Below are 27,096 nucleotides of genomic sequence, written 5' to 3' on the forward strand. Positions count from 1 at the left end.
GAATTCCATCAGTACTCTGGAGGTACTTTCGACTTGTTAGGATTATTTAATGTAGCTTGAGACATAATCTGAATTTAAAATATAATTAAATTTGTAACAGTCTTTTGTGTTGTCTCTTTTCAGGTTTGCTGGTCCTCTGATACGTTTCAGAATGCCACTGGTAAAAAGGAACATAGACCCGAGGCACCTGTGCCACACAGCGCTGCCCCGAGGTATCAAGAATGAATTGGAATGTGTCACCAATATTTCCTTGGCGAATATAATCAGACAACTGAGTAGCCTAAGTAAGTATGCTGTCCTAATAGTGGTAGTTAGAACTAACATATTGCAGTCACAGTTTTTGTGCTCGAAGTAGGAAGACCTCTTTAAATTCTCAGTAGAAAATTCTGCCTGAGCCTTGAATGTACTGCTTTTGTGGCTAGTGACTAGCACGGACTTCTGTGAAAGAAAGCTAGTAATTTTTCCAGCAGCACGTCTTTAAAACTGTTCAGCTGAATATTTCTGTTACCAGTGGAACATGACAGAAAGAAGTATCTGGTACTTAATGAAGTCAGAAATTGCTAACCTTAGAGAAATTATTGAGTAGGAAATATGACATAATGAGGAATAGATCACTGGTTGCTCAATTCTCGTACCTTAAACCCTTGGTCATGTTGCAGTCATTCAGGAAAAAAGAAGTAGTTGTCTTTTAAAATAATAAACCCAGAAATGTAATTATTACATAGTGTTTCACACTAAGAAGATTTTTCTTCCTCCTTCTCCGTTCTGTCAACAGTTTTTTCCCTTGGTGCACTTGTGATGAGTGAATACTTCTCAAGCTCTAGAACTCTGAAGGAGTTTTTCTGAAAAGTCTGGCTTCTGTGTTGCTTTTTTCTTTAAGTTACAGCAACTTTTAAAAGTTGCCAGGTGAACCAGCATGATAGCACTTTGAATTTCAATACTAGAGATGCTTTTTAACCACAGATACATTAGTATTTTCCAGACTACCAACACATTAAATATTAAAATTTGCATGCATATACATCTACAATGTGAAAAGCCTTTCAGCTTCCTCAGTATTTGTAGGGTCATAGGTGATGTAGCCTAAGATGTTAATTAGATTGTTTTAGTTATTGGTTTGGTGGTTTACTGTGTGGTAACTCTCTTTTGGCAGCCTTTCAAAGCTGTTAGGGTACTGATAGATTGAAGACTCTAATTGAGGACACTGAATTATGCAATCGAGACAGCAATGCTTACAGCACATAAATACGAACATTATTAGTATAGCTGGTGCAACAGCAAGGAAAAGAACTATTTAAATTCTTTTCAGTGAACTAAGAGCATATCAGATTAGGATGCAGTATATGATCATCATCCGTGGTCTTGCTTCATTCTGCCAAAAACCCTTCTCAGACTAGCTGTTTGTGTACTAGCCTCCTTATCCAAGTCACTCTTATTAATATTGTATTCGTTTTCGTTTGCTTCTTTTAAAAATTTGGTTATGTACACAATCTAGGGGAATTTCCTTTTATAGGTGGCATACCAAATTTACATTTGATATTTTCAATTGAAAGTTTCATTTGACCTTAAAAAACCAACCAAACAAACGGCAAATCACTTGGTTTTTCAATTTTGAAGAACACCACTTTTTAGCTCAACATCATGGTCTGAGTGCTTACCTATTGAGACTCGGCTGCCTTTGCTATGTTTCCTTGGTATGCAGACCTTATGCCTGACAATATGTATACAGCTGTTCAGGAAAAGGTCAGGACGAAACAATACCAGGACAGAAATAACTCAATTAGAGGAGAAAAAAAGTATTGAAGAATATCCATTGGATGCCCCCACATTTGTTATATGGCTTGCCTAATGTGTAGCGCAGTTAAGAGAGACATTTTCAAGGGAATGTAACTGTAATTATGTAAACCCCTTTTCTGTAAAAGGAATATGGTTCTATGCGAAGCATGCATATATACAGATGAACCCTAAATTAACTGTTTTCACTTGGAAGTTTCTGTCATGAACTTGTGACTCACTAGTGGTCAAAAGGCATGCAGTGTTGGAAATGACAAGGAAGATAAAAGAGAAGGGAAAATGCACTGGTTTACTCTGCAACAGCAAGCCCAGAATAGGTTGTTCAGATTTTTCGTAAGTAGGTTAAACACTGATGAGCAGGACTTACTGCTTCAATCTTTTGTTCATAGCATCATGGTGTTTGTAGGTTTTCTATGGACAGTGTTTATATCAACTGAATTACTGAATGACAAATGTTAATTTACTTAGTGTCCCGCAATCAACTGATTTAGTTATTCAACTTGTAAGTTTTTGGTTTATACTGTGTATGATTTCAACAAAAAAAAATCCAATTTTTCCTGCAATTAAATAGAATATGTTTTACAAAATAATCCTTATTTCTCAGCAACATTAAGGATTGCTCTATAAAAATACAGATTATGTTACAATGGTATGAGTACCTGTAAAAGTATTTTGTTGCAGAATTCTTTTAGCTTTTCTGCCTGTTTGTGGTAGTAGCAATACAAATTCAGAAAGATCTGGGAGTTCTGGCATAGGAATTTTGTCTCCCACGGAACCCAAATAACCAGTCTTCACTTGGCGTGTCGCCGTTACCGGTGTACAGCGAGGCCTGCTGACATGCGGATAAATTTTAGCAGTTGCCTGTGAGTCACAGCCAGCAGCCATGGTTTTGCAGGACTCCCCTGGCAACCACCGTCTCTGCAGTCCTTGCCTTTTTGTTTTCTGTGGGTAATGTGTATGTTTGAAAATCAGCCTTTAAGTTGTAGTCAAAATGAGGCTTCACTTTGAGCAGAAACTGAGTGTTGTGATAGGGTTTAGTTTCCTTTAAACTAAAGCTGCTTTTGCTTTTGATGATAAAGTTATGCAAATTCCAATGAATGGACTTTGACATGATGAACACACAGTAATTTCTGCCTCTTAAGACTTTTTCAGTTACTGGGCCTCAAATAAAGGATTAATCTCTTGCCATTATGACTCTCAAGACCAACCATTCTTAATATTTCTTCTCATATGTCCCTGTCCATGGCAGGGGAGTTGGACTGGATGATCTTTAAGGTCCCTTCCAACCTAAACCATTCTATGATTCTATGAATTAGAGCCTTCAGTTCTTTAAATTATACTAAAAAACGTTATTTAGAAAAGCTAAGTGTAGAGTTTTATCACATATGTGGTTAGATCTCTGTTCTTGGAGATATTAATATCTCTACTGGATTAGTCAAGCAGCTGGATCTAATTGGATCTGCTGTGAGCAGGGTGTTGTACTAGATGGCTTCTGGAGATGTTTTCAACCTGAACAGGACTATGTTTCTATGATCTTGGATACTATGTGTAAGTAGGACATGCCTGGAGGAACAATGCCTATTAACTGACAGGAATTTTGTTTTCCTGTGTTTTAATATGAAATGAAAAGAGCTTTATATCAATATGCCAGCAATAGCTGCTATGTGTCTCCATACAAATTCTCAGTCCTTTCATAGTTTATTTGATATGTTGCTTTTAATTGTTCAGTTTGAGAAATTTTTTGTCCTTTAAAAATGTTGAAATGAAAAGATGAAATATTTATTTCTGCTTTGAGTGATAGTCTTTGGCTTTCTCCCTGGAGCATGAAAACACATCACTCTATCTTGATACAACATACAAAATTGCCAGCAAGTAATTTTTTTATCCCCTGTCCATTCCCAGTCTTCTCTAACTTCATAAAAAAGATCTGTCTTCTGACAGGTTTTCTTAGCGCTGTGGCAACAGAAATTCTCTGGACAACAGCAGCGGCTGGTTTGGTGTCCTAGCCATTCTTCCCTGTATTTCCTGTGTTAATACTGTATTAACTGTGTAATGACTGTACCTGCTTTGGAGAAGTGCTTACCTATTTTTTTCAGCAATATTGCAGATACAGTAGTAAGCCAGTACTACCTGAGCTGGTGTATGTTGGTGTACATCAGGCTATAGCATTCCAGAACACGTGAAGCACAACTGATAGCAATGTGCAGCTGTGCCATTGTTAGAAAAGGGATAAATAGCTCTCTTGTGTGCATGTAACCTCCTCATTTTGTTCACATCTATTGAACAATCTTGTTTTTTCCTTTTATTCAGCTGTTCCCTGTACACAAAGTCGTACCAGCACATAAAAAATCCTAACTGATGGGGTTTGTTCTTGGCCCCAGTCTCTGACACGTCCATCTGGGGAGAAGAACATTTCTCCTTTTGAGTATGTTCCTTTAATGAATATTTATATTGCAGGCATTCAGACCAGAAATGTTATATTCAATCATAGCAAGATGCCCTTTTGCTTTATTTCTTCTACATCTGCATAAAGAAAGAGAACGCTGCATAACTGTTTGCTAAGCTGAAGCCCCTTTTATGTTAGTGAAAACCATTTTCAATTAATATTGAACCTTCAGTAGACTTACCCCTCTTTCTGTCTTTTCTTTGTAGCATTTCCTGTTTTTACCATGTTCTCCTAGATAATTATTTCTTTTTCTCACACCTTATTTGTCAGTTTTCAGGAGTGAAACCCTGACTTTCAAGCATATGATTTCTCCCTGTTTTTTTTTCTCTCTTAGATGCTTTTAGCTTTTCTTCCTTATTTCTTGCTTACCATGCCATCCCCTGGAGGTTTAGTGACACTGCTCATCTTGTGAGGGACATTTTCTCACCTCAGGAAAACCTTTAGTTTGCCATGGCTTAAGGTGTTAACATTCTATAAGTGGAAAATGTTTCTCCAGACTTACCAGCAAGGTGTCTGGACTGTAACTAATCTTTAGAGCCAGGCCTCTTCAGCTCAGAGACCAGCCCCTCTCTCTTCATCCTGCCTGGACAACATCTTCGGCACAGGGCTAGGCCCCCGCATGGTGCATGAATGGAGGTCTCAGCAGATCTGCAGGTAGAGCTTCAGCCAGTTTTCCAAAACCAGCAGAATCCCTGCGGCAGGTCCTGCCCTGGGAATCATCCTCCTTGCTCTGCTCACAAGCATATTCAGTGTTCTCTGTGAATTTTCTTCATTAGTCACCCCTCTTTCTTTGATAATTACTACAATTGCCAGGGAACACTAGAGAAAGTGCACATGGGTAAGGGAACTTATGGACTTTAAAACTAAAGATTTACTCACCTTTTCAGAGACCTCCATCTTCTCAAAGACTTCTGTCTGATTTCTTGATGTTGTCTCCCCAGCAGTGACAGTCTTGGCAATGTGATACTGTTTCGCCTTCACCTCAAATGATAATTAGAGGATGGGGTCAGTAATTTCCTGTTGAAAACAGCTATGGTTAGCAGAAAAAAATCCTACCTGTCGTTAATCCCTTGCCTACATAGAGCAGTGAATTCAGATGATATTAAAAAAGGAAAGGACTTCCTTGTGAAATTATGTTTAGGACTGGTGTCTTCAACATCAGGTTCAGCTCTTGGCAGTCTCTTTCACAGATACCTGAATACCTAGTGGGTAATCTTGGCCAGTTTACTTGATGGTGTCCTCAGTGGGCGATAAGAAATGGTATCTCAGACCTCCACAACTGGAGATTTTTGAAGGCTGACTTTTCCTTCTTGGATGTCAACAGCAAGCATCCGGCCTGCTCCAGAGATGGCCTTTAACACAATTTATTTGATACATTTGATACCCTTGGTCAAGTTGTCTCATAAATGCCAGGTTCAGTTTTGCTGGCTAAAGGAACCAAGTTGTTTCTTCAGTATACTGATGTTCCTGTTACAATCCTTAAATCTGGACCTTGTGGGCTGCCCTTACATCTTTGTAATGATACATTCCTAATTAGCATCGCTGAACTATATTTAGTACCTCATTTTTCAGCACTTGCTCAGCCATAGCCACCAAAGTTCTCAAGGATCTCCCAAGGTTCTTATATCCAGGCCTGGGAGACAGTGGAGTGCAGCTTTTAGTCTGCCATATAGCCACTCAGCTGTGAGATTGAAATGAACCTAATGCCTAGGATGTGGGGGACCTCAGCTGGACTGAGGCCCTTGGACAGGTGACTCTGACCTTGAGAAGATTCCAGTCTACCCTTGAGAGAATAAACAGGAACAAGAAGAGCCACAAGATAAACAAGTCTGAGGAAAGTGCTGATAGCAAACTGAGGTGTACGTGTTCCTTTGGCGGAAGTGCTGAGTTGTGATGTACTGTGAAAATACTATCCAGTGAAAAAGAAACATAATAACTTTGAACCAATGAGAAGACGATACATCTGGGGAAACTAAGGGGAAAGAGAGTCTAAATAGATGGGGAAGAAAAACAATAAAGGCTTTTTGTGCTACACCAACACTTGTTGTCTTGTCGCTTTTGTCCATCCTGACCGCGACACTAGGGTTTCAAGTAAAACTCAGATGTACCTTGATTTTTGCTGAAACATTCAATTAAATAAAATTAATGTAGCGAAGATCAGAATCAACGGGCAATGGATATGTTAAATTACTTGTCATGATTAATGGAGAAGGAAAAATGTATTAATAGACTTAGAATAACTTTCTTGTTTTGCTTTATAAAGGGACCCTGGTTATATATTTTTAGCAGCTTATGTGGCAACTACTTATCCTGAAATAATATTTTCTAATATATACACTATATTATGTAGGAAGAAACTATTCAGTAGTGACCAGTGTAATTTTGCATAGCATAAGTATATTGGGAAGAAGCTGTGCAGTAGGACATGAGGTGGGTTTTACAGCTGCTTTTGTTCTGCTCTTTTATTTTTTAGAGAATATACTGGGCAAAAATATTGTTTAGTGTGTGAATGGGATTGAAATAATAGAAATCAAGGAATGATAGTGTATAGGTGGGTAACAGACTAAATTCTTAGCTTTCTGATATTTATCAATTTTTAGATCTTTTAAAAAAATCAAGTTACCCAACCTATATTTTTAAGGTTTGTATATTTCAATATATCAACATATTTACTCTTTTAATATTAAAATAACATTTAATAATATTAAAATTAATTATATAACACCTTATTATACATTGCACTTAATAATGCTGTGACATATTTAATACATTAAATATTTTTATAATTTAATTCAAACGATAAGTACGTTGGATTAGATTTTGTTTGTGTGCATGTTAAACCCCCCCACACTCCACTGAGCTCCAGAAGTTTGACAGATTAGTTATGGCTAAATTAATTAAAATTAATACTTTTGGCAACATTGAACAATTGTCTCATTTTGATTGTCCCACTTGATGCATCTTGTGTTGGCTTTAGATTTACCAGTCATCCTCTTGAATTTCCAAAACTGATCCTGTTTTATGGCATTGAACACTCCAGGTACCCAACTTATCTATCCAGATAGCTACCTAAAATTTAGCCTTGGTTCTCAGAAGCTGCCTATGCTATAAGCAATCTGCAGGTGCTCTTTTAGGTTTAGATGCAGTTGAAGGTTTTGCAACTCTTTTTCTCTAAAAGTGCAAAAGTATATTAAAGAAGTGGCTTCATCTACAAGTTCTGCTTCAGGACTCGCATCCCATTGCTTGTCTGAGAGCCTGTAACTAAATATGATGGTAACTGATCTCGTGTTGTGAAATGATTAATTTAAATGTCCTTTCCTTAAGGTTTGCTAATGGATACAGCATAGAGAATGCAGTAGTTCAGGTGAATTTAAGGACTGGAGTTTTGAAGGGATGACTAATTTATGCCCTAATCTTGAAGCATGTTTGTGTCATTCTAGAAATTTGTATAACACAATATACAAGACTTGTAAGACGTCTCTTTGCCACGTTTTGTTTAATTAGCCTGAAAAAGGGCTCAGAACCTTGTTGTGATTGTAGCTGACTTCAGTTCATTTGATATATACCCAGTCCCCCAGAACAAGAAAAAAATAACATTTCTTTTACCTTGGTATCCCTTCATATTAATGTATTGCATAGTTAGAAATTATTCATTTCTGAACAGAAGCCAATGCTGGGCAAATATTTAAGAAATTATGGGAGAAAATTAGGAGATAAAACAACTTAAGAGAAACAAATGGTGAAAGAGCAGAACTGTAAAACTGATCAGTCGCTTTTTCAGATTTCATAAGCCATTATACACTTACTGCCATGGTAATGAACAGGAGTGGATGATACATGTTTTGGTGGTCTTAATTTAAAAAAATTAGGAAGATGGTGAGCACTGTTATTTTTATTCTATTTTCAGCTAGTAGTTATTAGCTAGTATTCTGTTTTCAGCTCCTAGGTCTGTTTTAAATGTCAGAAAAATAATTGCTCAAAAAAGGCTATGAAAACACACTCCTGTTCTCTGGAGGAGGAAGGACTACACATCACTTCCAAGACATTTTATTTGGCTGTCACAAAAAAGGACATTGACTGACACCAGAGGGAGCTGCACTCCTGTATCTCCTCCTTACTGAAGGGTTAATTGTGAATAGAACCCTTTGAGACAGGAGAAAAAGCTGTGAAAAGAATAATAAGGTGAATAATACATTCCTTAATTAAAAATAAATAATAATGTATCCTCTTATTTAAATATAAAAAACTTGTGCTCTGTTAATAAAAATAAATGCCACTATGATGGACTGAGAAGAACAGATAGTAATATTGGAGGGCATATGAATTGCCTTTTGAAAATAACAAATTTTGGTATATTTCTGGTCAATTAAGCAAGTTTTGAAAATATAGTAAAACAAGCTTTTCACAGATGTTAGAATAATTTTTTTGCAGAAGTCTATATTGTCATTGAATTTAATAGGCAAACAAGATCACTGGTCTTTCTAATCTGGTATTATATTTCCAGCTGTGACCAAGATCCTGAGGCATTATTATTTTAATCATCATAGTCATCTGTCATTCTCTTTATGGTACTGCATGAAACAAGACTAGAGTTTTTCATCAAACAGTCCCATAATGATGTAAATTTTCTGAAGTGTCAGAATTACTTTGAAATACTCATTCTATGTAGTGGAATTAATTTTGATTCCTTACTCTTCTAACATATTACCTATAAATTAAGTGGAATGAGATCAGCTTTGTTTCCTAATGTAATTTTTTTCTCATAAGTTTTTTTATTTATTTCAGTGTTTGTGACACTTTGTGCAGTGTTCTCACTTGTAATTGTATCTTTTGTAGTCTATTCAGAATTGAAGATTTATTCATACGGAATACACACAGAGACAGCAACATAAATACTGGAATATAAATGTTGTATACATATATACGTTCACACATAGTATTCTTTTGAAGGGAAGTTATACATTTCACAAAAAGCTAACATTTTGCTTTCCTTGAAAAAGCATTTAGTTAAATATACTTCAAGCTAAATAAAGAGACTGCCAACAGGCACGTAGGTAGACACGTTGTGGTTGGCATACCACTTCAAAGACGATAGGTTGGTTTTAATGTATTTCTCATTTGAGGATTAGTGTTCATAAGCACAGGCAAATTATTCCATGCAATATGTTTGTGGCTGTATGCAACATGATGAGAAGATTTTTGAGACAGATTATTTGCAACTGGAACTCATTAATGAGGTAGATTAATTTGCAAGCGTGATGAAATGATATAGATAAAACAAACTGTAGCCTTAAAATACACCTATAAAAGGGAAGTTGTTGGATTTTAGAGCCCTGCAATTTACTTTTTATTCTATATATGAAATTTTACACTTGATTTTAATTTTAATTTGCATGCCTGAATATTATGTGAGTTGTCAAATTGAATAATATATCTGAATAAATTATCTGAAATAAATTAATTTTTTAGTAAATGTATATTAAAAGTTTAGTAATCTTGCTCTTAGTGGTTCGAGTTTTTAAGTTATTAAAAACAGGTTAAAGAACGTAAACTTTTCAGAGTTTCAAGACATATATTAGAAACTCTTATGTTAGGTGAGTTGCCAGCTAAGTAGACTTTGCTAACTTTTCATCTCTGTTTTACTGTGGCCTGGTTCTAAGTTTCTAAGAATGGCTGCACTTTTGATCTGCTTCTCACTGTGGCTAATAGCAAATGCTCCAAAAATAAGAGCAAGGCAAGCATGTACAATACTCCTAATAATCTCCCAGCCTCCAGCTCTTTCCAGCATGGAAGCCTCTTCAACCAGTTGAAGTTGGGGTTTCTGCATGTTTCTTTTCCATGACTTAGTATCATTGGAAAACTTTAATCTCACTTTTTTCCAGGTCATTTACTGCTATCTTGAATGGCATAGGTCCCAGTACAGAAACCTATGGAATCTCACCTTTCTCAACTGTGAAGACCAGTTATTTACTCCTATCCTCTGTTTTGTACCTTTTGAGGAATTATTTATCTGTGCAATGTCTTTTCTTTTTTTATGGCGTGTCCATTAAGTATTCCCAAAATGCTTTCATGAGGGCCTTTCAAAACTCTCTCTGAAATATTACTAGATCGCAGCTCTCCATCCATGTGCTTATAAACACATCAGAGACATATTGGGTTTGTGTGACAAGGTTTTGGTAGTGGGGTGGCTACAGGTGTGGCTTCTGTGAGAAGCTGCTAGAAACTTTCCTGAGAAGCTGAACTTGTGACCCCATGGGGAACCCACACTGGAGCAGTCTGTTCCTGAAGGACTGTACCCCATGGAAAGGACCCACACTGAAGCCATTTATGAAGAACTGCAGACCATGGCAAGGACTGTGGGAGGGACCCCATGCTGGAGCAGAGAAAGAGGGTGAGGAGGAAGGAGCAACAGAGACAATGCATGATGAACTGACTGCAACTTCTGTTCCCTGTCCCCCTGTGCCACTGGTGGGGGACAGGGACCAGAACTGGTAGAGAAAATCAGGAGTGAAGTTGAGTTCAGGAAGAAGGGAGGTGTGGGGGGGGAAGGTGTTTTAAGATTTGTGTTATTTCTCATTACCCTACTCTGTCTTTCGATTGGTAATAGATTAAATTAATTAATTAAATTAATAATGGGTCTATTTTTTGCCCATGATAGTAATTGGATAGTAATTGGATCTCCCTGTCCTCATCTCAACCCATGAGCCTTTCATTGTATTTTCTTCCGCTGTCCAGTTGAGGAGGCAGAGCGATAGAGTGGCTTGGTGGGCACCTGGTGTCCAGCCAGGGTCAACCCTCCACAAGAGATTTCACTTTACAAAAGCTGTATTGGCTCTTCTCCAACAAGTCATACAGGTGTCTGCTAATACAGTTCTTCCTAATGATTTATATTCATTTGTCTGGCTGTCAGGCTTACAGGCCTGTAGCTCTCCAGATGTTCCATGAAAAGATATTTGAACCTTAATATTGTGCTTGCCACCTTTCAGTGTGTATAAAGGAGATTTACAAATTGTTAGTAATATTTTACTGGTCATTTTGTCAATTTAGTTTTGTAATTTTTGTATCGTTACTTCAGTTTCTTTGAGCCTCCCACAAAGAAAGGTTGTGGCATGGGGATCTCTCCAGTTCCTTTCACTGAACACCAGTGGAAAGTGTTAATTTAACTCGTCTGCAGTGATCTTGTATTCTCTGAGTAATTCTTTCTACCTTCATTGCCAGTTGGCTCTACAGACTCCCTGGCAGGCTCTTTTGCTCCTCACGCCTTTGAAGAAATATTTATTATTAGTTTAGTAGTTGTTCCTCAGGCTAGCTTTTGGATTTTATGTTCAATACGCCAGAATTTATGATCCTTTCTATTTTCTTTCTTTGTACATTTCTTCCAATATCTCCTTTTATGTTCTGTTGTTTATAGCCGTGCTTGTTTTCTGTTGCCATTACCAAAGTCTTCGGAAATGGTATGTGCTGCCCTTGTGCTAACCACATGGTATCTTTAAGTAGTTTCCACACTACTTGTATGGATTTAATTTTTGTCCTTTTGATGTCTTGATTTAAAAGTGTCCTCATTTTTATATATACTTCCAGATATATTGTGCACCAAAGGCCAAGTTTTCATAACTGTCGTTTCCTATTGTATTTGTCAGGACTTGTGTACAAACCAGGTAGTTAGAAAGGTGTAAGATTTATACATCCAAAACCAATGCAAGTGCATAAACAGCACAGAAATTATATACGCACCTTATGGTAGAAAGTTTTTAAAGCTATCACGAGGTATTTCAGAAATGTGGCTGCACATTTTACTAGGCAATCTGGTGGGTTTTTTCAGTGGCACTGACAGAGTACTCAAGCTGAGTTGGGGATGCATTAGAAGCACTATATGGAGTACTCTGTCTGTAGAGGAGAACCTTGTTATTGATCCTTTTCTCATGATGACTGAATCTCCTGCTCTTTTACGCTAAATGTGTGATGCTCATTGAAGTGAACAAAGGAGATTCTTATTTTATTTCAGTCTAATTTAGTTACTAGAATTTTGATCCTTCAAAGTAGAATTTATTATTTTAGTGCATATTTTTGAGTAGGCTGGTTCTAACTAACCTAGATGTAAATATCTGATCTTCTGTTTTTGAGAGGTCCTCTAAACAGGAGGAGTCGAAACTATACTTCATTTTGAGAAATGTTGAGATGAATGTCACTTGGAAAGATTAGTTACTGCTCATGCAGGAGCAGCTTAAGATGCTGGAAATCATCCTTTCATCCATATGCAGGAAACTAAACAGTCTAGTTCCTTGCAATAAGCATTGTTAAATCAACTTATACTAGCAGAATATCTTTCCTGTAATGTATAAAATAATTTCATTTCTGATAAATAAATTACAAATTAAGTATTCAACTTCTGTTTACTTTTCTGAAGCATTCTTAATAAGCTCAGTAAGTACAGGTTGTTACAAGTGATACTCATGCATCTTAGATTTACTTTCTTAAAATAGTTAGAAATCTGTTTCAAGGCAAACTCATTTGACAGTTTTGTGATATGCTTGAATTTTTTTTTCCCTATTTCAGGTAAATATGCTGAAGATATATTTGGGGAACTTTTCAATGAAGCGCACAGTTTCTCATTTAGAGTCAACTCCTTACAAGAACGTGTAGATCGCTTATCTGTCAGTGTTACACAACTTGATCCAAAGGAAGAGGAATGTAAGTTAAGTCTTGCACTGAAGATTTCTTATTTTGTCACTGCTGGTTTTGGCTGGGATAGAACTGGCTAGTATGGGATTTGTGCTGCAAACAGTGTTGATAATATGGGAATGCTTTTGTTACTCCTGAGTGGCACGTACACAGAGTCAAGGCCTTTTTTGCTTCTCATTCTGCCCCACCAGCGAGTAGGCTGGGGGTGCACGGGAAGCTGGGAGGGGGCACAGCTGGGACAGCTGACCTCAGCTGACCAAAGGGATATATCCCATACCATGTGACATCATGCTCAGTGTATGAAGCTGAGGGAAGAAGAAGGACAGGGGGAACGTTTGGAGTTACAGTGTTTATCTTCTCAAGTAACCGTTATGCGTGATGGAGCCCTGCTTTCCTGGAGATGGCTGCACACCTGCCTGCCGATAGGAAGTAGTGAATGAATTCCTTGTTTTGCTTTTGCTATCTCACCCAGATACCACTGACACTTGAAATGGAAATAATAATAGTTTAAATTATAAGACACAGAGCAAAACATCATGAGAGAGGTCCATTTCTATTTCTGCTACAGGTTTCTTTTATAGCCTTGAGCAGCTTTCTGAACTCAACATTTTCATGGTAACTGAACAGTACTGTTACCAGTGAGTTTACATAAAAGCTGCTGCAGCAGTATGTGTCACTTCAGTAGTATTATGTATTAGTTTAAATAATATTAACAGTATTATTAACAATATTATAACTGTGTGAATTCTTGGAGATAAGTCTCTACTCTTTTTTTTTAACCTTCCTACTAATTCTTACGGGATGTAACCATTTGTCCAAGTAGGGTTTTTGCTTTTAAGTTATTACCAACTTACATTCTGTGTGAAGTTATAGTTGTATAGCTCCATTTATTGATGCTATGTATCCCCTTGGATTCTTCCTAAATAGCTTTAAGTACTATAAATACTGATCAGCACTGAGAAAACAAGTACTTCCAAAAGTCGCCAGGGTATGGCAACATCATATAATGAAAAATAACTTCAGATTGCTTGTGGGATCAGACTTTAAAGTGTAGACATGATTCAGTTCTGAGTGTCTAGGTGTGTAATTCAGGAAAAATGGAGTGTCAAACCAGGAGCATGGTCTTCAGGCTGTGTTTAGTTACCAATGTTGAAATTTCACTTAATACCAAAATTAAGCTAAGAAAGTTTTGATTCTGTATTTTGCATGACATTAATTTTAGAGCAGATTTTGAAAGACACCAGTTCACAGATAGTAGCATATTTTCCACAAAATCATTACTTGCCTAAAGGAATTCTTACATTAATGGGATTTTCCAAGTCTCTTGACAACTGAGCATAAATCAAACACATGCACCTCCTTTCCCAATAAAATACCATGTTTACTATGACTGGACAATGACAAAAATCCTTTCTGTGTACAGTAGCAAATTGACAGCAATTGTAATCTTGTAAAAGCTGTAATACGCCAGCATGTTAATGTCATCTCTGCATTTACCCTTGACAGTCTAGTTTTTGGGTTAAATCGGAGTGGCATATACGTTGATGTGGCATATCTCATATGGCAACCATTCTCATTTCAGGAAAACAGAAACCATTTTATGTCATTGACTTAAAGCATATAAGGATGTTACAGGATAGCAAGATGGAAAATTGTACTTTCCTGTGTAAATGGCCTTTGACAAGTTTGGCTGTAGGTTTCAGTACTTAATATCCATGACTATTCCACATCACAGTATTGCTAGAAATATTTTGAAATAGTATGCAGTCCCCAATGCACCAGATCAATAACTTTTCACAGTACTGTGTATACTGTAGCATTTACTAAACTGTATAGATAGCGAGAGAAAGGGACAGACACTGCAATTAAAGAAAATGAACCTGAAAAGAGATTTACTTGATCAGGTCCAGAGTGGCCAAGTGTGACTCGAATCTGATACCCTGGATTTATCTCTCATGTCATAAACGAGCAGTGACTGCTGGTACTTCAGAGGAACACATGCAGTCCTCGGTGTCAGGAACTATTAAATGACTGTTTTTATTAACCTAAGAATATCCTGTCCTTGAGCCATACCCCGTGTTCCTTCTTCACAAACGTCTGCCTGGAAGGAGCCGCCAGAAGAGAACAAGGAGATGAGATTACATTTGATGTTATAGTTCCCTAAAAATTAGAGATAAGGAAACTGTTCCTACTTCAGCATCTTGTTTCAGGCTGGAAATTTAGAAATTAGTCACAAATAGTTTTGGTTTAGTCCTGATCTGGGCTAAATAGCTGGAGGATGTTAATGCATGAAGATACAGGGAAAACATTTGGATTTACCTTTCTTAACCCTCTATGCAAGGATTAAACAAATTTCAGTACTTCTGCTCAGCTAACAGCATGTGTAAAATGGGCTATACTTGGAAAATGAGTCTCATTTGCTGGTTCTTTGCCAGCAGGCAGCAATAGAAGATTTAATGTGTTCCTTTGGGCCCATGCTATTACACAAGAGAAAGAGATTAAGATTCATTTAAAGCTAAGTGGCATGAACAAAACCAGCCCAAGTCAGATTTGTTGAATGAGGCGCAGATACTTGACAAGATGTTTCTGGTAGAGTCAAAGTAATAAAAAGCTCTGAATTTGTTGAATAGTCTGTGTGTTTTCTCAATTTGAATTACTACAATATCTCTGTGAAAGACTAAAACCAAATGAAACCAAGGTTAGGGTCATATCCTGAAGGGACTAATTCCTGGTGCACAATCTTTCTGTCGCAGAAGCTATGAACTTGGTTTGGTTTGAATTATTACAGTTTTCAAATTCTTGATTTCTCAGAATTACTAATTTCATATTGTAATCTACTTTTATATAGGTTTTTTAGTATATACATGTTGTTTTTTCCCCTCAGAAAAGATACTAATCTTGCATACAGATAAAAAGAAATTCTCTGCTTTCCTTCGGTAAAATGAAATTTATTTCAGTTGTATGGGAAAATAGCCTATATGTATTCAAGAGTTATCATATCTGAGGTCTTTTTGGGACTGAGAAAACACATTCTTGCTATAGACATGAACTAAGGTTGACAGTTTTAGTAGCCCTGCAATATATGATATCCTCATAGATCAAAAAAGAAAGCCGAAGAGTATAGTTTCTTTGCTACTATTTTTAATAATTTCAGTATTTACTTTTTAAATAACATTACTCTCTCTGTATAAATGCAAATTATAAAAGTATAATAACAGATTTTTTCCAATTTACCACATTTTTGTGAATTTATTTGTGCCATTAAGCTTGAAGTACTACTATAAGTAAATAATTTTGTATCTATAGAAATCTGGCAGTTTTTAAAATAATATGCAGTTTAGCTTTTATGTTGTTCTTTTTTGAAATGCTGATACACAGTACAGCTCTGATGTACAGTGTAATGAGGTATTAGAAAATAGTTGTGTATCATGGCAGAAGGGGAATTGATGAACTAAGAGTTTACCTGCGTATCTTGGTATTACTTTAGTGGTTCTTCAGCATGAACTGCCTAATTCTATTGAGATCTCAAACTGGAGAGGATTTTAATCTCAAAAGCAGTGTATCAAATTCTTGATTTCTACAGCATATCTGTTACAACTGTGACAAGCAACTTAAAAACTTAATGGCAGAAGTGGTATGGGTGAGCTGGCTTACTTCAGGAAAGGAATCAAACAATGTTATGAATTGTATTTCAGTAGGTTTCTGGCTTTGATTACATGTGCTTGTTTTTTTTCTAAAATTGTAGAAATACTGCCCTGTTATAGAAGGGACAGTAGTACAGAAGTTTTGCTGGATTAATACTGAAGAGAGATTTGAGGGTTTGCTATAGGCAAAAAAGGTGGCATCTGGTGGGAAGAAACCTAAAAAGCTTGGCAGCTACTTGTGGTGTGTATACTTCTGAAAAGGGAGACTCAGTCAACTTTCAAATCAGGTTACGCAGCCCATTGTGAGACTTGGAAGGAAAGGGTAGTAAATCCCATAGTAAGGGGCAGCTCACTTACCACCTCTAGCCTCTGAAGAGGAATTTGGTGACTTGAGTATAAACATCATCAAGTTTAAGAACAGGGAGCAGATGAAAATTGGGTCATGACCTCCACATGTAATATTGTCAATTCATTTGTAAGAATTTTTACCCACAAAGTCAAATAAAGAAACTCTTAAATTAAATTGTATAGAAGGTCCTGGCACATCTCCACTTAATGAAAGCTGGATATGAGGGAGTCTCCCTCTCAAGAGATCTGGGCAGATGGGCTGAGCTCTAACTGCTCTCTGTGCTTTTTCTTCCAATTTTCTTAGCCCTCGATTCAATTTATGGGTTATTTAGTAAGTAAATCAGTTTTGAATTAGTGTGTCCAAGGCTTAATAGTTCAATAGTAAAGCCATGATATTGCATGATTTGTATTTTGTATATAAGAAGAGTGATCTGGACAAAATGTTGTTTGCTAAATAACGTGGCAGTTTTGTTGAGCCTCACCAGCAGATTTACTGCTCGATGCAGCTGGGTGATTCACATCTTCCCTAGCAGGCTGCTCGCGGCTCTCTGCTGCTACACACTGCATTTAAAGCAGCTTCTGACTCCTCTTAACATGATTTACATCTTCTCTTTATTTACCTGAAGTAGTTAGGTTATCCAAAGAGTGCTTGAGATGTTTTGGATTTTCTAAAATCAGTATTTCAGAAAACTTGAGTTTCTTGTGCTGAGGACAAGCCCAAAGGAGAGTAGTTTGTCTTCTGGAGAAATGACTTCTCTGTCTGCTTTACAACTGCTAAACCTGTAGAGGAGTCAAAAGTGTTTTTATGGCAGAGGAACCTAGTATGTTTGCAATTCTACGCATTGTTGAAGTGGATAACTATTTAAAAAATAAAATACATAAAGTAGAAATTGCACTTCAAGATTGTAGCATCTTGAGGAACTGAATCACACAAATCTTTATCTGAAGAGAATTTTCAACCCTCCTCCCCTGCCATTTAACTGCCTTTAACTGGAATCTTATGATTTGTTCATTCGATATTGTCATTCTTTCTTCCCTGCACTTTTCAAATTGCTGGGTAAGATTTTTACAGAGAAAGAGAATTGTGGGCAATGGAGTCCATTGGTTTGTAGATAATTTCCCACAGTAATTCAGTTCTGCAAGGAGTCATAGAATCATAGAATGTGTTGGGTTGGAAGGGACCTTTAAAGCTCATCCAGTCCAACCCCCCTGCAGTAAGCAGGGACAATGTCACCAGATCAGGTTGCTCAGAGCCCCATCAAGCCTGACCTTGAGTATCTCCAGGGATGGGGCTCCACCACCTCTCTGGGCAACCTGTTCCAGTGATCTACCACCCTCATAATGAAGAACTTAATATCCAACCTAAATCTACCCTTTTCTAGTTTAAAACCATTAGTCCTCATCCTGTTGCTACATGACCTTGTAAACAGTTCTTCAAGCCGTAGCTGTGGCATTCAAGAGTTCATGGTCTTGAAAGTTATCAGGATGAAATTCAGCAGAAAGTGTTGAGAGAGCGAGCTTTTGAAAGGAATATATCTTATTTATTTATTTACCACCTCTAGGAGAATGGTATTTTTTGGCCTAGAACCTCTTCATAAATTGTACTTTGGAGTGAGTTTAAAAGAATAAAAAAATATAGTAACAGGTTTGTTTCTTCTGATAGGATTAAATAAAATGTAATTTTTAATAACTTTGAAATGTGGAAGTAGCTACTTTCTGTCAGTACACTGATGTGCTCTATACCTGACTTTTACTACAAATTGGGGATTGCATTTTAATGAGAGGCTTAACAGGAGGTAAAATGTTAAGTGTATACATATAACAGATATTTTATTTAATGTGTAGTTCAGCCCAAAAGAAAAACAGTTATTGTATCTAATTATTAGAGTGCAATTTAAATACCTTTTTTTTTGTACAAAAGGCCGGTAGCTTAGCTTTCTGACAGAGATAGTTTTTAATTATGTGGCAAATACTGTGTTGTACAGGAAGTTAGACTGGCTGATATAATAGGTCTATTTGTACAATCCAAACAACAGACACAGTAAAGAAAAACTGGCATTTGATCAGATTGTTGAATGAATGATTAACTTAAATTGTGAACTGCTCAATATTAAGGAAGTCATTTAAGACCCCATTTTTTGTTCATAGCAGTAAACACTAGTGGTGTAGCAGATGGACTTTCAGGAAAATGTATCCATATGAAATTTGGGATCTTGGGCTATAAGACAGTTCTAGTGCTAGTTAGGAATTAGGCAACTGGAAGCTTAAATTTATCAGCATCAAGTCAAATCCCTGCAGCATTTCCAGCTCCTCCTTTAGTGTCTCACCCCTTCTCACACCTGAGTTCATATACCCAATTTGTTTGATCTGTCTTCTTGCTGTGCCAGTCTGTCAGCCAGCCAGAGCTAAGTGGCTGGATGACCGGCCAGGTTCTCACATACTCCCCCCTGAGGTGCCAAGCCACACAGGGTTTCTGTTTCATAGCCAGCTGGCAAGCTAAACAAATGGCTTTGTAAGCCAAACCCTGCACAGCCCAGGGTTATGCTGTGCTTGCACCATGGGATTTAGCTGATCCCTGTCTGTAGGCGAATTATATCAGTGTGATGATTCTCGGTATTTTGGGTGCTACGTCCTTTCTTTTCCTTAGTAATGTTTTTCTGATGCAGTTGGTTATTTTGAATAATGGGCATGCTTTTCAGTGAATGTCGGTCATTGGATATCAGAGCAGGAAACGCTGTTTGAAATTCCACAGTGTATATTTTCTATGAAGACCTGTGCTGCGTAGCTTAATTTTAGAGAGAAAGTAATCTACACTTATTGTTGGGGATTGATTGATTATCCTCAGGTGTGTTATCCCCTTGTACCCGTTTATAAAAAGTGGAGATTTAAACAAGAAAATGGAGATTATTAATTAGACCAGCTGTATTTGCTCACTGAAGAGATAAAAGAATGCTAATAAAGAATTTATAGAACAATATATGTAGCAATAACATGGTGTCACATACTCTGTGAGCATTTTAATATTAAAACAAAGAACTGTATTTATTTATTGGAATAAATTAATTTACTTCAGTGCCTTCAGAGTGTACACGGGTTCAAAGAGAAGTATACCAGCTCTTGTTTTTGTTGGCATGGTCTCCAGTAAGTGTGAGACAGTTTAAAGACTTACAGGATTGCCAAGCAACTCTGAACAAGTACATTTGGTGAGATTTGTAAAACCAACAACCCAAAAGAAAACCAGCTGAAGTACAAAAGAATCTAAGACTAGATATTTAGATGAGATAAACCTCAGTTCTTCTACTTGTGAACTTTTGCCAGCAAATAACAACCTGTACTTCATGAGATGTACAAAATATATATGGTTATTTATGAGTGCAAAAATAGCTGCAGAAACTGAGACTCCTAGCTGACATTCATACATTATAAGACTTTTCACACATGCTTCTGAGAAGCTAATTAAAGATATTAGAAAGAATAAAAGATGCTTTAATGAAGTAGAACCTAAGGGTAAAAAGGAGGAAACTTCTCCAGGAACACACAACCTTGCCAACTGTAATAAACGTCAAAAGTCAAACTGAAAACCAAATAAATCCCTTCTTTAGTCTCACTAACGATGCTGCCAATACGCTTTGGTAAGGAGATAGAACATTCCAGGAACTGGAAGTCTTCTGGAAAAAGTTCTGCCTTCTGCCCTTTTATGATCATAGAATAGAAACCCATCTCTGTGCTGTGCGTCTGTGTGTGCGTGTGTACACTTCTGCGTGTTGCAGGAACCAGGCTAAAGTGCAGCTTACAGCTTAAACAGGTACACCTTCTTAAAATGCTGTTGCCAAAGGCCCTAGTGATATGGGAGGGGTGCGTCCTCTTGAGTAAAAAGACATCACTGTCAATGTGTTTATAGAAAATATGTGTGGGAACATAGTATCACCTCCCATTAAAACTCACTGATATCAGTAGTATAAGCTTAAGCGATTTGCTGGTTTGACATCTCAGTGGGCCTTCAGTGGAACTACATGCAAGGAACATAAAGTCTGGCTTTATGATAGATAATAGGTATAAACGTAAGATCTATACCTCAAGATAGAGAGTAATTTTTTAGCGCCAAAAGGATTGTGAAATGGAGTTGGTAAATGTTATTAGGTACTTCTGAACTACAGAATGATATTTTATAGCTACAGTAAGCAATTTGCTGAACTGCTTTGGAGAGGCAGAGTTCTGATATCTATCCAGGTGAGCCAAAATTTCCTGTGAAGCTACATAGGGGATAATATGCTAGAACATTACAAGCATGTTTTTCACATAATCTGACAGTATCTTGCCATGGCAGTAGTGCTAGATGAATTTGTATTTCCCATAAAATGCATAGGATACTAGTAGTAATGCTTAATGTATATATTCTAACCAGCATTAAGCAATCCAGATTAATCCAAATAAATGGTCTTTGGTGGGTTTTTTAAATTGCAATATCCCTTTCAGTGTCACTGCAGGACATTACAATGAGGAAAGCTTTCCGGAGCTCCACAATTCAAGATCAGCAGCTGTTTGACCGCAAGACGCTGCCTATTCCTTTGCAAGAAACTTATGACATTTGTGAACAGCCTCCTCCACTTAACATTCTCACCCCTTACAGGTTAGTAAAATAAAGTTAATCAAAACAAATTTCTAGCTTATTTTATGTAATAGAGATGCTATATCCAGGCACCATGCTCATGTTGAGCAGCACTTGAATATTTAAGGAGCCACACTAGAAAACTGTGAAGCTGCTGGAGGAATACAGGCAGCAGAAGACATTATGAGCATTAAAACTTTACTTCACTTTCCTCAAATTTTACCCCAGTGTAACAATGGTAAGGAAAAGCCATTTTTTATTAGCTGTTATTTATTAAACTGTGTAATGCTCTTGGATGTGAAGTAAAGAAAATAAGCAGTTAAGTACGTGGAAAGGAAGGTCTTTAATGGAAATGGATGTTGTTTGCTGTCCCAAAGTCAGTTTAAATCAGTAGTTGAATGAAAGCAGCTACACAAATTTGCTCATTATTATAAGAACAAAATTTGAGTCATTGGAATAGGAGTCCTCTGATTTATGATACTCTATTTCTCCTCTATGGCTTGCTTTAAAGTTACTTTTCTAAAGTCAGGACCTTGAATACAAGGAAAGATAGTAAAGAATGATGGCACAGGAGGTCAATGCTCATCTTTTTCATGTTCTTCAGTAAAATATTTCAGGGTCTGAGATACTAAGTATTCCTTGATATACCTTTCCTTTGCCTTAATGTTTGGATTCATGTGTTGTCAAATGAATAGTATGCCGTGTTTGTGTCATTTTATTTCAGGGATGATGGAAAAGAGGGTTTGAAGTTTTATACCAATCCTTCATACTTCTTTGATCTGTGGAAGGAAAAAATGTTGCAGGACACCGAGGACAAAAGAAAAGAAAAGAGGAAGCAGAAGGTATATACATATATATACACATATATATATGTTTGCTTTATGTAGCTTCTGGTTGTTTTTTCCTGGAAGGGGTTTACTTGCAGATATGGTACTTTATTGGTTATGGAATTAATAATAACAATCCAAATTTTACAGAGTTATCTTCATTCAACTAAAACTACTTATGTCCATTCAGTTCCATCAACTTTAACAAATACATATTTAATAGTAAAAATTAAAAAAAGTATAGAAGGGTCTAGAGCTTTCATGCTGTCTTTAATGTAACTAACAGCAAGTTTCCCAAGACTTTTAAGTCTTCTAGCAGTGACTCAAAAAGGAGGAATACAACAAGAGTAAAGAATTCCACTTGAACATTTTTTTATAATACAAAATTCTCACAGTTTTACAAGTGAAAAGGCTTGAATGACATTTTAATAGATATGTTTACTCTAAACTAGAAAGAAATTAGTAGGAATAGAGCACTTTATATTTTATGAAAATAAACACTTTTGTAAAGGTAATGCTACTTTTATGTTTCACCGTTATTCTGTGTATTTCATACACGGACACAGTAAATATGTGTCAGATTCATAATTTCATTTCAGACTTAGAATAAAAAGCTACTTATAAAGGTATTTTTCTCTATATTATTCAGCTAATTATCCACTAGACAGAAGTTTCTGCCTTTACAAGTCTTTTTGGTTTACGTATCTTATTTAGATGGAAAGTAAATTTTTCTTGCACTTGAATTGGGATTGGTTTTCATTGTTTTGTGACTAATGTTTAGATGCAACTCATGAAAAGACACTGTCTTAATTGTCAGTTTTGTTTCCACAACTCTTCTACAGCAGAAAAATCTAGATCGCCCTCATGAACCAGAAAAAGTGCCAAGGGCACCTCATGACAGACGGAGAGAGTGGCAGAAGTTAGCCCAAGGTCCGGAGCTTGCAGAAGATGATGCTAACCTCTTACATAAGCACATTGAAGTTGCTAATGGCCCAGCTTCACACTTTGAATCAAGGTTTCTTTTTATTTTTCCTATCCCTTATTAAGTACGGAATTTCATATTCCATAGTGAACATGCTTGAGAAATGGTAAATGATGAGATGCTACTGCTATTCCTGAAATGCAATGGAAATCACTGATTTCGCTCAATCAAAGCTCAGTTTTAAAATACTTATCTAGCCCTTAAAGGAGTAGTCACTATCTTGGTATTTTTAAGAGTAGTGTGTATCCTTGGAATTCAGTGTACCCTTGAGGATGTGTTGCCCAGGTTTGTCACTGCATTCCAGTCTTGACCTACGAGATTGCTATTATTCCAGTCTCTTGATTTTTCTTAAGCAAACACTGCCAAGACTCCATGGTGGGTGTGATGTGAACAAATGTCCACTTGGAAGTCAAATGAGAATGCTGAGCTTCTCCTTACTCTTGAGCAAATCCAAGATTTGATTGACATTTCTGGTTATAGTCTATTACAACACCCAACCTGTTGGATTCTCATTTCACAGCACATGTTTGCTGGTGGCTAAAAGTAGCATTTCACATGGTAAACACCTGCTGTGTTTACACTTTTGGTGTTTGTGTAAAACCAAGTCCATTTTATCAGCCAAGAAACATCTGATAGGGAAGAGGGCTGACAAATCATATTCGGAGTTTTGAGAGTATGTTTCTTTGGGGTTTATTTTGGTTTGTTTTTTTTAACTAAAAAGTATTAGTTGTCCTCCAAAAATAGTTACATTTTCCCCTATCCTTCGCTCGCCAAAAGCACAACATAAGAGAGTGTTTTGTTTAGCTTTGTGAGGCCTTCAAACAAACTTAATAATGACAACAGATAATTTTGACAATTCTAGGAGGTAGTGTTTGCTCTCTGAAAAATGGAAAAAACAGCTTATAGAAAACTTGTCTCAATTCAGAAAGTAAAAATAGTCTCACTGCATTTCACTCAGTAGGGTACAACTCAAGTTATGGTGATAAGCATTTTTCTGGGAACAACTTTATAATATTTTATCTTTGTAAACTGCTGTGTGAAGTCATTGGCATAAACATCTGCTTTCCTGCTGTCCTTCTGTTGTGTTCTACATCAGTTTCCACATTAGACACACTTGTTGTAGGACTCCTTTTATATCCAGGAACCTGGTGTAAACCTTGATTATTTCAGCAGCAGTAATGCAATTATGAATAATGCTGTACTGCCTGGGAGCACTACATGTGCAGAGCATCTTGTTCAGAAACAGCACAGCACCATGTTTTTGAATAATAGAATAAATCTTTACCCCTGAAGAATTTAATAGGCTTAGATACTACAGTGGTGGTAGTATGTGGAAAAGTAGACTATTGCTTTACGTGTTGAAATGTGTTCTTCAAACACATTTTCTCTGAATTTAAAAGATAAGTTTAAAAAAAATCTTTAATTGAGTGGTTAATTAAAATTTCCTAACTGATTGGGTCCTTGAGGTGTCTAAATTTGTCAATAACAAGTAAGTTGAGTCATCTTTATTTACTCCTACTACTCAATAATAGATATTCAGATTATCTTCCTCAAGTCTGTTGTATAGCTACAAAGTATTAGGTCTAAAGTAGCGAGTTCTCTGTATTTATTGGAATATAGATCCTCTGACAAAAGTTCAGCTAAATTATTCAGTTGTAAATTCTACCATTCTAACATTGATGGATGTTTTATGACTGTTACGAAAGAATATGGTTGCATATACGTAGGGTTTGAGAAGTAGAAGCGATTACTGAGTATAATGTCTGTTTCATAATACACTCTGGTATATGTGTATTTCTGATTGTATTGCTACATTCACTTAATGTAATAATGTGACTAATAAGCACTAAGATCACACACATACTGTAGAAATTGTCTGATATACCTGTCAAAATCATTAAACCCTTGATCTGCTAGAAGCAATGGCATGGAAAGTAGGATCAATTATTAAAAAGCCATGAAGTACAATATGCAATATTAGTGCAGAGAAGACACTTGAATTCAGGAACCAAACTGAAGTATAGAGCAGTAGCTGAGGGCACTAGTACTTACTTTTACTAATCGCTACATTGGACTATTTTTCACTGTTTTCAGATCTCAAGCATATGTGGACCATATGGATGGATCATACTCGCTTTCTGCATTACCGTATAGCCAGATGTCGGAACTTCTGAACAGAGCCGAGGAGCGAGTGTTGGTCAGACCACATGAACCACCACCACCACCTCCAATGCATGGAGCAGGGGATGTGAAACCAGTACCTCCTTGCGTTAGGTACGAAGTGGCCAAGCCACATGCAGATTTATTGGGGAGCTTTACTTTTCCACCACCCTGCTAATAGTCATTAGTATTATTTCCATGCAGCTCAGGCACTATACACATCCTGGGGGCTATGTTGGTCCACAGCCTTAATGCGTCTGCAGCTGCAGGGTCACGCAGGAGTCAGAGAGAAAGGTCTGCATCAAAACCCCATAGGGTGCCACTGTGGAGACAAGCTTCACCTTGCCATTAATATTGTGACTGTTGCCTTCTGTGTTAAATGGCAAAACAACTGTATAGGAAATGTTTCTGTGAAAGGTGTTAGGATCTCAGCAATTAGCTTTGGAATTCTGGAAACTTAGAAATCTGAAATTCGTACAACTGAGCTGTGTTTGAGCCTACATTAAAGGAAGAATGTATTGCAGTAAGACAGTCAGCTGTCAACACTGTATCCATCACATTTGCTAAATTGCAAGTGCTTTTTTTTTAATTTCCCCCAAGTGTTTTTATTTTCTATTTCTCTGTGCCTTTCTAAATACATCCTTAGAGTATTTTCTAGAGTGAGGCTCTGGTTGTCACTCTCCTGTTCTTTTATACCCAAAATCTTACTTTCAGGTCAGGTACATACAACTTGGAATAGAGGACAATTAATTCAGACACAGCTGATACATCAGCAAGTCTCTTGAAAATAATGTCTTTTTACTGTTCAAGAGATTATACGCAGAAATGCGTAACTTTTTAGATTGATTTTCCACAACAGCTGAAATAAATCCTCTAGTGGTCTTTCAGGAAAATAATTTTACTGTTCCCTTTTGTTTTCTTCAGTTCACATATTCATTGCAGTATAATGGTTATCTAGCGGCATATACATAATACCTCCCTGTACATAGAATTGATGACCTTTGATATTAGCCTCACTCATCTTGTCATCAAATTTTAAGTACATATTTCAAATGTAACTCATCCTCATTGCTTGTATGGTTTGGTTTTGTTTTGTCTTTAAACTTCTGTGAATCAAAGCAGTTAATTAACAGCTAGTTCCCTTACTTCAGAAAAATAATTTGGATTTACTTAAGGATGGAAGGGAAGAATTATACTGGTATAGGAAGCCTTTGATAAAGATGCAGGTTTGTATAAGAGCATAAACTCGGTTAATAGCTGAATTTGGGCAAAGGTCTGTTGGAAGACTGATGCGTACTCTATGCTGAGAATTAGATTTCCTTGTATATGAAATCATCTTAGTAAATAATGCCAAGCATTCAGTATTCTTAGTTGCAGAAGTGAATCTTTTTCTATTTTTCCACCCTCCAGCTCTAATAACTTTCTTCTGTTATTGAATGTTTCAGTTCTACTACTGGCTTGGTAGAAAATCGTCCTCAGTCACCAGCAACAGGCAGAACACCAGTGTTTGTGAGCCCCACTCCTCCTCCTCCACCACCGCCACCTCTTCCATCTGCTTTGTCAACTTCATCGTTAAGAGCTGCAATGACTTCCACCCCTCCACC

At 36.9% G+C, this 27,096-nt stretch overlaps 1 protein-coding gene across 1 annotated transcript; it reads left to right on the forward strand.

The window, feature by feature from the left end:
* Positions 1-129: 129 nt before the first annotated feature.
* Positions 130-27,091, forward strand: WASF1 (WAS protein family, member 1; the record flags this gene model as incomplete). The annotated part of the gene is made up of 7 exons (XM_010192465.1): positions 130-284; positions 12,797-12,931; positions 21,391-21,544; positions 22,248-22,365; positions 23,193-23,365; positions 25,427-25,606; positions 26,938-27,091. Coding segments are annotated over exons 1-7 (1,047 nt in total), but the record flags the coding sequence as incomplete, so codon positions are not given.
* Positions 27,092-27,096: the final 5 nt, after the last annotated feature.

This window comes from Mesitornis unicolor, unplaced genomic scaffold (genome assembly GCF_000695765.1).
Source record: "Mesitornis unicolor isolate BGI_N332 unplaced genomic scaffold, ASM69576v1 scaffold23409, whole genome shotgun sequence".
Classification (NCBI taxonomy): domain Eukaryota; kingdom Metazoa; phylum Chordata; class Aves; order Mesitornithiformes; family Mesitornithidae; genus Mesitornis; species Mesitornis unicolor.